The sequence below is a fragment of the Trichoderma harzianum genome (genome assembly GCF_003025095.1).
Source record: "Trichoderma harzianum CBS 226.95 unplaced genomic scaffold M431scaffold_3, whole genome shotgun sequence".
NCBI classification, from domain to species: domain Eukaryota; kingdom Fungi; phylum Ascomycota; class Sordariomycetes; order Hypocreales; family Hypocreaceae; genus Trichoderma; species Trichoderma harzianum.
The window spans coordinates 2,672,616-2,690,031 of record NW_020209251.1 but is presented as its reverse complement, the minus strand read 5'-3'; the positions used below and the strand labels follow the sequence as shown (position 1 = coordinate 2,690,031).

Below are 17,416 nucleotides of genomic sequence, written 5' to 3'. Positions count from 1 at the left end.
CCTTTGTTGACGATACGGCACAAAGGGAAGAACAGGGACGGAAAAAAGAGCAACGGCAATACAGGACTGGAATTATATATGACACGAAAAGACGATGAATATGAGAGAATATATAGGCGGATATTTCAACCCAAGATGAAAGACGCGGGATACAGCAGTGAGCAAGTCACTCCGAAGCACGGAGTCTTATATATGGTTGGTTATCAGACTTTCTTATTGGAGTCAGCAAATCTGACGTGGGGCTCCAAGATCGGGATGAGATCCCTATCGATAAGATCCCTATCGATAAGATACGGTTATACGCACGCCACAGCGGGAGGGGCGTATGGCTGCCTAGCGCTACGGATTATAGTTTCTGCAGCCCCTAGCTCAATTGGTTTTGGCGACCACGGTGCCCAGTTTTGCTCGACTCTGGAAATTTCATAGGCGTCACGTTAAAGCTTCCTTCGTGAAGTGACTTTAAGGCTGCGGGCCGAATCTTGAATTTCATATCCTCCATCACCCCCACTCGAGTCTTTCATTATACCCGGACGACTTCGGATTCTATCAGCCCGCATCTGCCGAATATTGCTTTTATTTTCTCATTTTCCGCCGATTTACGGCGCCCTGCCGCACTATCGTGAAACCATCGCGGCGCGTCCTCGTTTCTCGACCTCAGCCTTGCTGCGATTAGTCGTTTTGCGCATCGCCTCGCCACACCTTCCGCGAATGGAAGGCAGAGCTGCGTCTCGCGGACGCCAATAATGCAGCCATGTCGGGAACTACTATTGACGATGTCGTGAAGCGACTTAGCACCGCTGATATAGGTACGATTATGGCCACCTCGTCCCGCTTGTCTCTAAGCTATCACCCCTCCATCTTGTCGCATGCCTCTACCATCATGTCTGATTTCTAACCTCTTGTTAATATACAGATACCCGACTCAAGGTGGAAGCCGCGACCACCTTGCGCGACAGCCTAGACGCTTACACTAATGGCCCTATTTACGAACCTTTCTTGAAACGTTTAATGCCCATCTTCATAAACATCTTGCGTGGACCATGCATCTTTCAAAGCAATTCCCCGGAGCAGGTGAGAGCGTTGTGTGATACGCTGGGGTTGGTTTTTGCTAACGGTTGATGGTAGAAACTCCGCAACTGCATCCTCGAAGTACTACACCGACTGCCAACCAACATGGCGCCCACCGAGCCGTTCAAGCCTTACGCCGAAGAAATTGTCGATCTGCTCATGCAACTAGTCCGAACCGACAACGAAGACAATGCATCCTTGTGTGTCAAAATCACTTCCGACATTATGCGTCATCAGCACCAGGTTTTGCAGGGCAAAGTCCAGCCATTCCTAAACTTGATCCAGGAGCTCTTTGATCAGATGGAAAAGGTTGTAATGGAGCAGCTAGACAATGCATCTCTCGCCCCGAATCCACAACCTGGTGCACCGTCAACACCAGGAAGTACGCAAGCCAACTTCCAGTCTCCTCGGCCGGGCTCTCCCGTGGCCTCGGTAACTGAGCTTGGTGCGGATCCCCAGCAGCAAAATCGACCACTTCTCAAGGGGATGCAATCTTTCAAAGTTCTTTCAGAATGCCCCATCATTGTCGTGTCGATCTTCCAAGTCTACAGGAACACAGTTGCCCACAATGTGCCCAGATTTGTACCCCTTATTAAGGGCTTCTTATCTCTTCAGGCAAGCGCCCAGAAGCAAGCGCACGACGATGCTGCTGCCAGAGGCGATATACACACTGGCGTGAGCTCAGGTATAAAAAACCGGGCTGCTTTTGGCGATTTCATCACAGCCCAGATCAAGACCATGAGCTTTCTGGCCTATCTCCTCCGCCAGTACGCTTCTCAGTTGAAAGACTTTCTACACTTACTACCCGATATCGTCATTCGGCTACTCAAGGATTGCCCCCGGGAGAAATCTGGGACGCGAAAGGAGCTCCTGATTGCAATCAGACACATTATCAACTACAATTTCCGAAAGATCTTTCTCCCCAAAATTGACGAACTCTTGGACGAGCGTACACTGACGGGAGATGGCTTAACCGTGTACGAGACGATGAGACCCCTTGCGTATAGTATGCTGGCGGATCTGATACACCATGTGCGCGACTCCTTAACTCCAGAGCAGATTCGCAAGACGGTGGAAGTGTATACCCGGAATCTCCAAGACAACTTTCCCGGAACTTCTTTCCAGACCATGAGTGCGAAACTTCTTCTGAACATGGCCGAATGCATTGCGAAGCTCCCCAACAAAGTAGACGCAAGACATTACTTGATGATGATTCTCAACGCAATTGGAGACAAATTTGCCGCCATGAATCGACAGTACCCGAATGCCGTCAAGCTCTCGAAGCTGTATCACCAGCAGGCCGAAGCTGGTGCGCCTGAATCATATCTTGCTGACAAGGAGCACCCGCCGGATTGGGACGAAACCGACATCTTTTCCGCAGTACCCATCAAAATTTCCAATCCCCGAGATCGAGGAGCCGACCCTGTCGGAGATAATAAATTTCTCTTCAGAAACCTTATGAATGGGCTGAAGAACACATTCTACCAGCTGAGAACGTGTAACACTGGCACACCGATTGACCCTGCTAATGCGCCACCGCATTGGCAAGAGGTCGCCTATGGTTTCACTGCAGAAGAGGTAAACGTTATTATCAAGTTGTTCCGAGAGGGCGCCTATGTGTTCAGATACTATGAGATTGAGAAGCCGGCTACTGAGAATCAGTATGTATCACCGGTCGAATACATGGCAAATTTCTATATGGTCTCCAGTAGTAAGGAAGAAAAAGACCTCTTGGAAACATTCGCCACCGTCTTTCACTGCATCGACCCAGCAACCTTCCATGAAGTCTTCCAGCAGGAGATCCCGCATCTCTATGACATGGTTTTCGAGCACACAGCTCTGCTCCACATACCTCAGTTTTTCCTTGCGAGCGAGGCAACATCTCCTAGTTTTTGCGGCATGCTCTTGCAGTTTCTCATGGAAAGAATTGACGAGGTTGGCTCTGCGGACGTTAAGAAATCGTCCATTTTGTTGCGGCTCTTCAAACTCGCCTTTATGGCGGTGACTTTGTTCGCCACACAGAACGAACAAGTTCTATTGCCTCACGTGGTCAGCATTGTCACAAAGTCGATAGAGCTGTCAACCAAGGCAGAGGAGCCTATGAACTACTTCCTTCTGCTACGGTCCCTTTTTAGGAGCATCGGTGGTGGCAAGTTTGAGCAACTCTATAAGCAGATATTGCCCTTGCTAGAGATGCTGCTGGATGTTCTCAACAATCTGCTCATGGCTGCACGAAAACCGTCCGAGCGAGACCTCTACGTTGAGCTATGCCTTACCGTCCCGGCGCGGCTCAGTCACCTGCTGCCTCATTTGAGTTTCCTCATGCGCCCATTGGTAGTTGCTCTTCGGGCCGGCACGGACCTTGTTGGGCAGGGTCTCCGAACGTTGGAGCTCTGTGTCGACAATCTGACGGCAGATTATCTCGATCCCATCATGGCACCTGTCATTGATGAGCTCATGACTGCCCTGTTTGATCATCTAAAACCACACCCCTACAGCCACTTTCATGCGCATACCACCATGCGCATCTTGGGAAAACTTGGAGGTAGAAATCGTAAATTCATGACGGGTGCTGTTCCTCTCACATATACCAACTATGCCGACGATGCCTCAAGCTTTGAATTGCGACTCATCGGTTCCAAGAAGGACAGAGCCTTTCCAGCTGACCTGGGCATCGATCTTGCAATACAAAAGCTGATGGAGGTTCCTCGGCACAATAAGGCTAATGCCCAGAATCGGCAGTATGACGAGTACTACAAGAAACAGGCCATTCATTTTATCAAGACTCAGCTGAAGCTGCGTATCGGGTTCGACCAGCTTCCCGAAGATTTCCCTCGCATTGTTAGACTCCAGGCACAAGATTTCTTGAATCGCAAGATGGATATCAACTTCGCTCCATTCGAAGTGTCGAGCCGTGAAAAATCCATCCCCAAGAAAGATGAGCAAGACAAAATCACCAAGAAACTGCTCAAGGCGGTCATGTTTTCGCAGTCAATACCAGATGTTAAGCAGGAATCCGGCGCCTTTCTCCTTGACGTGTGCCGGCATTTCGTTCTCATTGAAGTGGGCAGATCTTTGATCGACCTGAAGCGAAACTATAACCCCTTTGACCCGAAAGCCGGCGAAGGTCCGCTAACTATTGACACCCGTGTCTTGTCGGATGCAATCGTCGAATCCTTGGCATCAGATCACCCAGACGTCCGGGAAGCGGCGCAGCAGGCGATCCGGGAACTTTACAAATGCACGGCTCTCATTCTTGGCTCCGAGAGCAATGTCGGCCGTCTCCATCTCTTTAACCACCTAAGCAATACCTTTTGCCACAGTTGCTACGAGGAAGAGTGGTTCACAAAGACGGGGGGAAGCCTTGGCATCAACTTTCTGCTCACAGAACTTGACTTGGGCGATGCTTGGGTGACGTCTAAGCAGACTGAATTCATTCGCGCTCTGATGTACGTCATCAAGGATATGCCGCTGGACCTCCCGGAAAAGACGAGATGCCTTGCACAGACAAGTCTGGAAGTATTGCTCAGGCGCATCACTAAGAACATCAAGAAGGAAGATGCCCTGCCAATCCAGCAGCAACCTGGTCAACCGCAGGCCAAGCAGCCCCGCCTCGCCCAAATCTGTATGCAGTTCAACAATGAGCTTTCTCATATGAACAAGTTTGTCCGCGAGACAGCCAAAAATTCGCTGGAACTTATTGCGAAAGCTGCTGGCTGTGAGGTGTGGCAGCTCGTCGAGCCCTACAAAGAAAGATTTCTTCAGCCTATCTACGCCAAACCTCTTCGTGCCCTTCCCTTCCCGATACAGATTGGATACATCAATGCCATGACATATCATATGGGACTGAAAAATGACTGGGTTACTTTTGACGAGAATCTCAACCGTCTGCTTATGGAGTCGCTCGCATTAGCTGACGCAAACGACGAATCCTTGGCTAACAAACCTGCAGAGTTCAGAACGCATGAGCATATCGTCAACTTGCGAGTTTCTTGTATCAAGCTTCTCAGCACTGCGATGACGTTTGAGGAATTTGCCAACAACCCGACCAAGGGCAAGATTCTTTCGGTCTTTTTTAAATGTCTTTATTCTGAATCAAAGCCAACGATCGCGGCGGCAAACGATGCCTTGAAGTCGGTCTTGGCCGTTGACAGACGTCTGCCCAAGGACTTGCTCCAGAGCGGCCTGCGCCCTGTGCTGCAGAGTCTATCGGATCCGAAAAGACTTAATACACATGGGCTGGATAACTTGTCAAGGCTGTTGAAGCTTCTGACAAGCTACTTCAAGGTCGAGATAGGCGCTCGCTTGCTCGATCAGATAGAGTCAATTGTTGAGCCTAATGCGTGGCAGCAAATTTCATTCACATTTTTTGAGCAGCATCCTCAAATGAAGGTCATCACCGCTATTCTCAACATCTTCCATCTTCTACCAGCTCCAGCAGAAGCGTTCAAAGACCGCTTAATCGACTGCTTCCTCGGGCTTGAAGAGCGGCTTCGACGAACTCATCAGAGTCCATTCCGGTTGCCAATGTTCCTATACTTGAACCGGTATCCCAAAGAGATTTGGGCTTATCTACTTGGTAAGCTGGATGATCTGAAATATGGCCGACTTCTAGCCCAAGTCCTCCTACACCCAGATAGCACGCCGTTGAGGGAGACTGCTGTGGAAAATTTGGAAGGGTTGATCGCAAAATGCAACGAGATTGTTGGGCAGAACAACGAAAAGAAATACGTTGCCATTGTCAACACGATTCACATTCTCCACTCAATCGGCCAATTCCCAGCCTCTAGTGCTTGGATGGATAAGAAGGAACACCTCAACTGGCTGAAAGCCATTGGGAGAGACCTCGAAGCAAACATTCGAGGCTATTCGCTTCCAGCCTTTGTGCGACTGCCGGGTTATCAAGCCGCTGAGCAACTGATGAATATTCTCGTCAAGTCTCTGGAGAGATCACCGAGAGACTTGGATGCTCTATTCAACCTGGTGGAGTCCGTTGCCGCCGAGGAGCTTCGTTCGACTCAGCCTTTATTCTCCTTCATCTACGAAAAGATCATCTGCAGCGACTCCATGGAGTTTTGGAAATCGACGTTCCTTCGCTGCCTTGAAACTTACTCAGGGAAGACTGCGTCGAATAAAACAAAATACTTCTTACTCCACTACATTGTTAATCCGATTGTTGCCACGGATGTCATGCGGCATTGGGGCCAGTCAGAACAAAATAGGGTCCAGAGGCTGATGGATCGATCTATCATCGATGCCGTGAGCACTAAGATCTGGAAAGTACATCCCGAGATGACCCCAGATGATTTGGCCCAGCCAGGAATTGACCACATACGGTTTGAGGTGCTCCAGCTGTCGGCAATGCTTGTCAAATATTATCACGCAACACTCCAAGAGGCACGCAAAGATATTATCAAATTTGGGTGGACATTTATACGCCTAGACGACATCATCAATAAGCATGCAGCGTACGTCGTGATAGGGTATTTCATTGCTCACTACGAAACGCCTCCGAAGATCGTCAGCCAGGTATACTTGTCGCTACTCAAGACTAATTCTAATGAGGGCCGAGCACTGGTGACGCAGGCATTAGAGCTCATTGCTCCGGTTCTGCCCAAACGCTGTGGCACGGGCCCTAATGATAGGAGCACACCATGGGCCGTAGCACCGCGTCGCATCTTGGCTGACGAAGGCCAAAACATGCAGCAGATGACAAGCATCTTCCATTTCCTTGTGCGGCATCCTGAGCTTTTCTACGACGCTCGAGATAAATACGCCGTTCTCATCATCACCTCCCTGAGAAAGGTTGCTGCACCGCCAAACCCCTCTCATGAGAGTAAAAAGCTCGCCCTGAACATGATGTGGCTGATTTGGACCTGGGAACAATGGCGGATCGAGGGCAAAACATCACCTCTTCTGACTACGAGATCACTATCTGAGTCGCCGGTTTCGAGGAAACGAAAGCTGGACAGCGGCGATCAACCAATGACATCCCCCTCAGCAACTAGACAAACAGCGGATCGACCAGAGTATCAAATCCCTCCACTATTCCGCCTCAAGATGGTCAAATACTTGGTTGAGTTCATTGCGCAGCTTAACGAAAGGTATCAACTGCCATCGGCTAAGCCCCGCGGATCCCCAGCTGGTGCTCTTCCGCAAGCCGGGCCCAATATGACGGAGCTTTGCAAGAAAGCCATGGCGCTCCTTTACAACCTCGTACAGCCCCAGTGCTGGGGGGACCTCGACCTCGACCTGTTTCCCAACGTCACGGATGTTATCCTTGCTCACGATAGGACACAGGCAGCTCTTAACGCGGATCCAACCGATAAGGAAAAGTATGACGAAAAGTTTCTCACCAACATCATCAACACGCTGCAAGTGGTCCGCATTCTTCTGAACTTCAAGTCAGACGAGTGGATCCAAAGGAGCATCGCCCCAATCCAAAAAGTCTTGGAGAAGTGCCTCAAGTCGGAAAATCCAGAAGTTCAAGATTGTCTGCATCTCGCTGACAAGGAGTACGATGATGGACGAGAGCTAAAGTCCATCGTTCAACGAATTCTCGATGCGGTGCCTGAAGATACGCCTATGGAGGACGCGGATGCTGAGGGTGAATCCGAAGTTCAAACATCTGAAATTGTTGCCTACCTCTCACAGGTAGCAACAGAACAGATGAACAGCAATCTCTACGTTTCGGGTGTCAACATCTTGTGGTCGTTAGGCAATCGCAAGCCTGCCATCATTGATCAACATATCCCTTCGCTTATGAAAGCTATGCAGAGCAAGCATGCACGAGAACATGTACAACACTATAGTGCCTTGGCGAATCAGGCGACTGGTGTCCAACGCACTCAAGAGGCCAACGGCACCACTGGAGAACTCTCTGCCTATGAGCTCGAGATGCAAACCAAATTGATGATCAAAGAGATCCAAGTCGTGGCGTTGAGGATGGAAACTCTAGGCGACAATCGACGACCTTTCCTAAGCGTTTTGGCGACGCTTGTTGAAAAATCTATGCACATTGAGTTATGCACGGAAATTTTGGGCATGGTTGAAGGTTGGGTTTTCAGATCTGAAGGTACCTGGCCGACGCTTAAAGAAAAAACGGCGGTCCTTCATAAGATGCTGTCCTTTGAGCACAGGCAAGATCCCACAATGCTTTCCAAGTTCCTAGAGCTTGTGATTCGCATCTACGAAGATCCCAAGATTACCCGGACGGAGTTGACAGTACGGATGGAGCACGCCTTTCTCATTGGCACGCGAGCGGTTGATGCGGAAATGCGAAATCGTTTCATGGCGATTTTCGATAAGAGCTTGTCCAAGACAGCTAGCATCCGCCTCTCATACGTATTGACGTCGCAAAATTGGGATACTCTTGCGGACTCTTACTGGCTTGCCCAGGCCAACCACCTTTTGCTGGGAGCCGTGGAAATGAATACCAACATACAGCTCCATGCTGATGATTTCAAAGTCATCGCCCCATCTCAGCTGGCTGCAGTCTATCCCAAAGACAAGGATACGAGAGAGCCAACCAACATGGTTGATGAGAAATTCGAGACTCTCATGGCTAGCCATCGGCGATTCATGGCCGAGCTGGGAGATGTGAAGGTCCGAGATATTATCGAGCCGTTGACACAACTACAGCATATCGACAACCCGCTGGCTCATCAACTCTGGGTGGTCGTATTCCCAATGTATTGGTCTGCCACTCTGCGAGATGAAAGGCCAGAGCTTCAGCGCGGCATGGTCGCGCTTCTCACAAAAGACTACCATAGCCGTCAAATAGAGAAGCGTCCCAATGTTGTTCAGTCCTTGATAGAGGGAGCCGCAAAGACTTGGCCAGAGTGTCGACTTCCTCCGCATGTCTTGAAGTTTGAGGCGAAGACGTACGATGCTTGGTATACAGCCCTCGTACAGCTCGAGAATGCATCGATTAAACCGGGGCCCGATTCGGCCACTGTCCGCGAGAGCAATCTCGATGCACTGGTGGATCTCTACGCATCTCTGCAGGAGGACGATCTTTTCTACGGGACTTGGCGTCGTCGTTCTCAGTTTGTAGAGACCAACGCTGGTCTTTCATACGAGCAGAATGGAATGTGGGACAAGGCTCAGAAACTGTACGAGACAGCACAGATCAAAGCCAGAACTGGCGTGATCCCGTTCTCTCAAGCCGAATACATGATCTGGGAGGACCACTGGGTCCTTTGTGCTCAAAAGCTGCAGCAATGGGAGATCCTGCAGGATTTTGCCAAGCACGAGAATTTCCAAGACTTACTTCTCGAATGCGCCTGGCGCAACACGGAAATGTGGCAGGACGAGCAGCACCGCGAGGCTCTGGACAACATCATCAAAGGAGTCATGGATGCCCCCACGCCGCGACGAGCCTTCTTCCAGGCGTTCATGTCCCTACTCAAGTTTCACAACCAGCAAGAGGCGGCAACCGACTTTGCGCGCGTGTGCGACGAAGCTATACAGTTGTCCATTAGGAAATGGCATCAGCTTCCAGTTCGATTGACCAACGCTCATATCCCTCTGCTCCAGAATTTCCAACAGTTGGTGGAGCTGCATGATGCCAGTGTCATCTGTCAGAGTTTGGCCAACACTAATGCATCTAACCTCGATGTTAAATCCGGAGAGCTTAAGCTGCTGCTTGGTGCCTGGCGTGATCGTCTTCCCAACATCTGGGATGACATCACGGCTTGGCAAGACTTGGTAACTTGGAGGCAACACATTTTCAACCTCATCAACCAGACATACCTCCAGCTGCTTCCACAGCAAGGCCAGCAAAATGCAGGAGGGGCTTCCTTTGCCTACCGTGGCTTCCACGAGACAGCTTGGATCATCAACCGCTTCGCTCATGTCGCACGCAAGCACAGCCTACCGGAAGTTTGCATTAACCAACTCAGTCGCATCTACACACTTCCAAACATAGAAATTCAGGAGGCATTCTTGAAACTTCGCGAGCAAGCTCGATGCCACTACGAAAACCCGGAGGAATTGAACAGCGGTTTGGAAGTCATCAACAATACAAACTTGAACTATTTCAATCCTCAGCAGAAAGCCGAGTTCTACACCTTGAAGGGCATGTTCCTTGAGAAACTCGAGCTCAAAGAGGAGGCGGATGCAGCTTACGGTACGGCGCTGTATTTCGATATCGGAGCGGCCAAGGCTTGGGCAGAGTGGGGATACTTCAACGACAGAAAGTTCAAGGAGGATCCATTGGATGTAAATGCAGCCAGGCAAGCTCTGACCTCTTACCTCCAAGCGGCAAGCAGCTACAAGAGTGCCAAGTCACGAAAGCTCCTCTCCAGGATTCTATGGCTCCTCAGCTTGGACGACGCTAAGGGCTCTATTGCTGCTGGATTTGATGACTTCAAAGGCGAGACTCCAACATGGTACTGGATCTCGTTTATTCCTCAGCTATTGACGGGTCTGGGATACAAAGAGGCTCCGCGTGTCTACCAGATCCTTCTTGGAATCGCAAAGTCATACCCCCAGGCTCTTTACTTCCAACTCAGGACAAATAGGGAAGATATGATGGCTATCAAGAAAACTCAGGAAGCGAAGGAGAAGGCACGACTACGCAGTCAATCCACTACAGCCAACGGCAAACCCAGCTCTGCTTCTCCATTACAGACAAAACAAGAAGCGCCCAAGGCTGAGGGAGCAGCATCACGCCCTGGTACTGCTAGTGGTGGCGACGCGGCTCACATTAAGACAGAGAATGGCGAGGCGAATGGTGGCACGGCATCAGCAACGCCCGCACCCGCACCGACAGGCCAAGAGCAATCTCAAGCTCTCGCTCAAGGTGGCCAAGCGCAGGCCCAGCCGGCAGCTCAAAACCAGAAAAGGCCGCCATGGGAATTGACTGAGGAAGTCATGTCAGTGCTCAAGACGGCTTTCCCATTACTGGCGCTGTCCATGGAGACCATGGTTGACCAGATTCAAAAGCACTTCAAGTGTCCTCCAGATGAAGACGCATACCGCCTCATTGTGGCGCTGCTTAACGATGCCTTGACGTACGTGAGCAGAACCCCTGCGTCTTTTGCCAAGAGCGTCAAGCTTCCCTCTGCCACGGAGACGAACATTACGCGGTTTGCCGAGACGATCTTGCCCAATCATATCAAGAAGTCGTTTGAGGCGGATTTTGTCGAGGTTAAGCCGACTATGTATGAGTACATTCACAAGCTGAGACGCTGGAGGACCAAATTTGAAGAGAAGCTGGATCGTCGGATTGTGCACACGCCTCTGGAAGCTTTCTCACCCCACCTGAGCGAGTTCCGATACCAAAAGTTTGACGAGGTTGAGATTCCTGGACAATATCTTCAGCACAAGGACAAGAACCAGGACTTTATTCGGATAGAACGATTCCTGCCCAACGTCGATTTGATACGCTCAGTTAATGCCTCGTATCGCAGACTCAAGATGCGTGGTCACGATGGCAGCATTCACTCATGGGCTGTGCAGCATCCAGCCGCTAGACACTGTCGCCGAGAGGAAAAGATTCTGCAGCTCTTTAGGCATCTCAACCAGACTCTGAGTCGCAAGAAGGAGAGTCGGCGACGAGACTTGCAATTTACCCTACCGCTGATGGTTCCCCTGGCACCACACATAAGAATCGTGCAAGAAGATACCTCATACATTACGCTGCATGGGGTCTACGAAGACCACTGTAGGCGTATGGGTATGTCGAAGGATGAGCCGGTCTTGTTTACGCTTGAGAAGCTTCGAGGCGTGCTCGAGTCCAAGGGAGGACAGGTAAGCTATTCCACAGAGGGAGAATGTCTGGCGAAGACGATGGCTAACGCAGGAAATCAACAGACCAAGCCCGAACTAACGCCCACGGCACGACTGGAGGTATTCAATGCCATCCAGGAGAAATGGGTGCCGCCGACGGTGGCGCTGGAGTATTTCCAACAAGCTTTCCCACAATTTGCCGAATTCTGGCTGTTCCGAAGACAATTCTCATACCAGCTGTCGGCATTGACGTTTATGACTTACATCTTGTATATGCATAACCGATATCCGGCCAAGATGAACATTGCTCGTGGGTCGGGCAACATCTGGGGCTCTGAGCTCATGTCGTTTATGAGCGCTTCCAAGCCGTTCTTCCACAACCCAGAGCCAGTGCCCTTCCGGTTGACGCCAAACCTACAGACTCTCATGGGTCCTCTAGCCATGGAGGGAATATTCGCTTGCTCAGTCATGGCCATTGCACGGTGCTTGACGGAACCGGAGCATGAGCTTGAGCATGCGCTGACCTTGTTTGTGAGGGACGAGATGATGTTCTGGCTGATGAATAGCCACCGCAGCGGAATTAGCGAAAACCAGCTTCGCGACTCGGTGCAGCTCAACAGCGACTCGATAGTGAAGCGTGCCATCAGCCTCGCCCACAACCCGTCGGGCAACTTGCCTGCGAACCAAACAGTCATTGACGCTATCGCCAAGGCTGTAAACCCAATGAACTTGGCGCAGTGCGATGCATTGTGGATGCCATATCTTTAAGTCCAACATAGATGGTCTTTTTTCTTTCTTGTTTCCATATTTTCTTTTTTTCTTTTTTCTATTTCTACTTCTTTCTAGACGTATCTGACACAAAACTGAAATCGGATATATCAGATGGAGGTGAGAGGGGACGGAGACGAATATGGAGAATCTCAACCTTTGTGCGATGACATTCAGCAAGGCGTTTGAGGAAGGGGGGAGGATTTCGTGTTTTTTTACTTTTGCTTATCATGTATTAATCCCCAATTTTTCTTTTTTTAACTTTCCCTAGGCCTGGGTGGAAGAGGCGGAACGCGTCATGACAGGCTACTGGGAATTATTGTTGATGAGAAATGCGGTTTACAAGCTCAGTTATGAGTTCAGGAAGAGCATAGAATTGGTAAAAAAATCTCTACGATTAATTTTTTTTTCAATGGTTGATGAGGACGAAGTGAAATGGGAAGATGATTTGATACTGAAGAATTAATATTAATTGCTGATTTATTGACGACTTTGTCGAGCATGCTTTGTTGTGTAAAAGATGTAATCCAAAATCGTGAGCAATGTTGATATCTAGAAACGTGAGAAGCGAAGAGACTATCCTCAAAGGGCCAATGTTAGTAAGATAGTAACATCCATCTGGAGGATATGCACAAGTACTGGTTTACTTGGTAGAACTTTTAGCTGGAGTCGCGGGCGCGTGTTCATTATAGTTGGAACAACTGTCTCTTATTTTCCTTGGGCATGACTCGGGTTTCGCCTCCATCTCTTTGGCTGTTGAGATGATCATCATTTGTCAAGATTTGTAAAGCTGACATGGAGGATCTAGTCCAGCTATTAGGCTAGAGCTCAGGATAGTATTCCAAATTTCGCTGAACCCCCTTGTCGTTCGATGCATATGAAATAGCTTCCTTCGCATTCGCTTGCTGACATTGTTCTAACCGAATACTCTAGTCTAGTCTTTCAATTCCAATCAACTGCCTACAGTATCTCCGCCCGCGCGGGTTCCGGCTTCGGGCCAAAGAGTTCCTAGTTTCCACTGGCAAATTAAAACCGATGGCGCCTCTTCCACTCAACTTAACCCGGTCGATCTCCTCCGCATTTTCCAGCGTGGAAACTCGTAGCCACCACGGCCCACAACGGGCCGAGGTTCCATCCGGGTTCTTGATAAAGGGAATTCTGGAGGGGAAAAAAACAAGGTGATGACAGGTTCCAGGAACTACTTGTTCGTATTACCGTACATACATGCGTCAGCGTGGGATTCGGGGTTAATTGGTCGGGGCTAAGAGAGATATGCATGCAGAGATGAATTTTGTGTCAAAAAAACGAGCAGGGGAAAGACGGTGAGGAGGAGAAGCCCGGAATTTGATACAAAAGAGGGGAGGGGCTCGTCGTTTGGCGGCTTGTTGTGTGTAGTGTTGGGTGTGTGTGGGTGCCTCGGCTCATTTGCTCTTGTTTAAGGCTATATAAGAGGAGAGTGCATAGTATATATTTTAATGAGATTTGTTGGGTCTAGAGAGACTTGATTAGAGCGATTATTGTTACATTTTCACTTTGGATTGATATAACTTCTTGAATACGACGACGCAATGGCCAGCACCAACTTTGACAAGTTGCCGCGGAAGCTGTGGGAGCATACTGACCGCGAGAGCACCCGCATGTGGCGGTTCATGCAGGATGTCAACAAGAGATATAATCTGAATCTGCAGGTCAGTGTTGATTACTATACAGCGAGTTCAGCTCAGGATGTAGGCGTATCTTTATATCGAGCCCATGCTCACGATGATTCTCACAGTCATTCACTCAACTCTACAAATGGTCATGCGCACACCGCAGCGACTTTTATCGCCAGCTCTGGGAATTCATACCCTACATCCACGAAGGCACATACACTCGCGTCGTGGACGAATCAATTCCCATAACCGGAGTGCCGCGATGGTTCGAAGGCGTGCGCTTGAACTGGGCGGAAAACGCACTCTATTCGCGAGACACTTCATCATCATCAACTGAAGCCCTGTGTAAGCTAAATAAAGAAGACGATAAGATTGCATTCACAGAGGTCCGAGAGGGCAACACCGAGATCCGACATGTTACCTGGGGAGAATTACGCCAGGATGTTGCGGCACTGTCAGCGGCGCTGAAAGAACGAGGGCTGCAGAAGGGAGATCGAGTGGTTATTGTTGGAGGACACTCGTATAGGACATATGTGGTGTTTATGGCGACGGTGTGGTTGGGTGGAATCTTTAGTAGCAGTTCGACTGACATGGGAGTCGGTGGGTTGCTGCAGAGGGCGGTGCAGGTGAATCCAAAGGTGAGAGCAACCATGATGTATTTGGGTTTTGATCCGGGGAACTGTGAGATGTGACAAGGATCACACTGACGTTGGTTGTAGTTTGTCTTCTTTGACGATGGCACGTTATACAACGGCAAGACCATCGATCTGAGGCCCAACATCCGCGGCATGATGGAGGGCATGTCCGAATGCGACAACCTGCAATCGTTCATCATCATCCAACGCCTCGCCAAACCATTCGACACAAGCGCCATCCCCAAGACAGAGCGATTCGAAACCTTCCTCCAAGCCGGCGTCAACAAACCGCGTCCCGCAGCCGTGCGAGTCGAATTCATGGACCCTTCCATCATCGTCTACTCATCCGGCACAACAGGCACGCCCAAAGCCCTCGTCCACGCCGTCGGCACCGTCTTCATCTCCTCCAGCAGAGACGTCCTGCACCGAAACTATGGTCCCACGGACGTAGGCCTGCAGTACACCACCACCGGATGGATCATGTACTTGTCAAGTGTAGCTATAACGATTTACGGCGCTCGGTGCGTTGCGTACGACGGATCGCCGCTGGTGCCGGATCCAAAGGTGCTGCTGAAGATTGCGGAGGAGCAGAAGGTGACGGTGATGGGGGTGAGTCCGCGGTGGTTGGGCGAGTTGATGAAGAGGGGGGTTGTGCCAAGGGAAGAGTTTGATTTGGGGAGCCTGAGGACGGTGACTTCGACGGGGATGGTGTTGCCGGACCAGATGTTTGAGTGGTTCTATGATACGGCGTTTCCGAAGAGGGCGCAGTTGGCGAACATCTCTGGTGGTACAGACATTGTGAGTTTTCTTTTTTTTTCTTTGCTGCATCTCATATTTTCTTCCCTGTGCTAACAGCAGTTCAATATAGGCCGGCTGTTTTGGCCAGGAAAACCCCCTCGATCCTGTTTACGTTGGTGGCTGTCAAGGCCCTGTTCTCGGAATCCCCATCGCCGCCTACGATCACGATCTCCCCGAAGGTAGTCCCGGGACTCCCCTCCCGCATGGCACCCCCGGCGATCTCGTCGCCACGGCGGCCTTCCCCAACATGCCCGTGTTTCTGTGGAACGACGGCCCCGGTCCGGCCCCGGGACCGAAATACCGTGCCGCATACTTTGAGCGGTTCGCCGGCGCCTGGGCCCAAGGCGACTTTTGCGCAATGAATCCACACACGGGCGCGGTTCTCATGCTAGGTCGGTCTGATGGCGTGTTAAATCCGAGCGGGATCCGTTTCGGCAGCGCGGATATCTATGCTGTGATGGAGAGGTGCTTCCCGAATGAGATTGCCGATAGTTTGTGCGTGGGACAGAGGAGGCAGCAGGATTTGGATGAGCGAGTGGTGCTGTTTGTGTTGATGAAGCCGGGGCTTACGTTAGACTTAAAGTTGGTGAAGAGGATAAAGGATGCGATTGCAGAGGGATTGACAAAGAGACATGTGCCAAAATATGTCTTTGAGATTCCCGAGATACCGGTATGTTATTTTTCCTCCTTTCTATCCTTACCGAAGTTGTTGTATATGTGAGATACTGACATGAATTGGCGGGATAGACTACTGTGAACGGCAAAAAGGTCGAGACGCCGGTGAAGAGCATCATCTCGGGCAGGGCGATCAAGCCGAGTGGAACGCTGTTGAATCCGCAGTGCCTCCAACACTTTTACCAGTATCAGAAGATTGAGGAGCTGGTTGAGCCACGGGCGAAGCTGTAAATGCCTAGACCTGCAAGTCAAGCTGTAGATAATATTGTAATTTCATCAAATTATACCTTGAGTCTCCTTGAGATGAGTTTATGAACGTCCTTTCGCTGTGCTATACTAGTGTTACAAATTGTGTTATTACAGCAACCTCCTCGCTCCCCTTTTCAACATCATTCTAGCTTCAAATTCCTTTTCTCTCTCCCTTCTTGTCCTTTTCAACAAACTTGCCCCCATTGATGCCATATCTCCACGCCATGTATCCAATCATGCCGCCCACGCTCCCAATCCCCGCCGCCCCAGCAACACCACGCCATCCCAACTTCGCAGGCCCTCCCGCTCCCCTAACGCCCATCAACCCCGTTGCCAGCAACGCCCCTCCCATCCCTCCATACATCCAGTCATCCGTCTCAAGCTGGCCCCTGTTCTCCAGCAATCTCCAGCTCCGATCTTGCCACTCGATGGGTTCCCGGCCCCACATCCGCGCCGTGAGGCCCACGCCGACGATGGCGGTGGTGATGATTGTGCTGCGGGTTGCTGAAAGGAGCAATTTCTCGGATAGAGGGCCGGGACGGCGGAGTGAGGGGATGGATTGGCGGACGCTGGTTAAGACGAGGCCGATGATGCTGCCGGTGGTGACGGCGCGGGTGAGGACGTGAGTTGTGAGGATGACGTGGGAGAGAGGCTGGTCTTCAGCGTATGGTGTGTGAGGGAAGTAGCGAGACATGGCTGATGAGTTTTGGTGGTTTCAATCTGATGTTTTTCTTTCTCTTCTCCTTCTTATTCTCCCTCCCTCTTGAGGTTGAATTGGTTGTCGTGAGTTGTTGAAGTAGAGTTGCGAGTTGGGCTCAATTACACGCAAGTCTTCTC

At 50.4% G+C, this 17,416-nt stretch overlaps 3 protein-coding genes across 3 annotated transcripts; 2 read left to right on the top strand and 1 right to left on the bottom strand.

Annotated features, from left to right (window-relative positions):
• The first annotated feature begins 457 nt into the window (after positions 1-457).
• M431DRAFT_14775 (hypothetical protein) lies at positions 458-13,060 on the top strand. Its single transcript, XM_024912755.1, has 4 exons — positions 458-806; positions 914-1,071; positions 1,126-11,823; positions 11,887-13,060. Exons 1-4 carry the CDS (start codon positions 752-754, stop codon positions 12,568-12,570), a joined length of 11,595 nt encoding a protein of 3,864 aa, XP_024777899.1. The 5' UTR covers positions 458-751; the 3' UTR covers positions 12,571-13,060.
• Positions 13,061-14,138: 1,078 nt separating this feature from the next.
• M431DRAFT_492454 (hypothetical protein) lies at positions 14,139-16,561 on the top strand (the record flags this gene model as incomplete). The annotated part of the gene is made up of 5 exons (XM_024917010.1): positions 14,139-14,258; positions 14,345-14,860; positions 14,942-15,655; positions 15,726-16,325; positions 16,403-16,561. The coding sequence occupies 5 exons, from the start codon at positions 14,139-14,141 to the stop codon at positions 16,559-16,561; spliced, it is 2,109 nt and encodes a 702-aa protein (XP_024777898.1).
• Positions 16,562-16,730: 169 nt separating this feature from the next.
• M431DRAFT_78418 (hypothetical protein) lies at positions 16,731-17,273 on the bottom strand (the record flags this gene model as incomplete). The annotated part of the gene is made up of 1 exon (XM_024922689.1): positions 16,731-17,273. The coding sequence occupies one exon, from the start codon at positions 17,271-17,273 to the stop codon at positions 16,731-16,733; it is 543 nt and encodes a 180-aa protein (XP_024777897.1).
• Between the last annotated feature and the right edge of the window lie 143 nt (positions 17,274-17,416).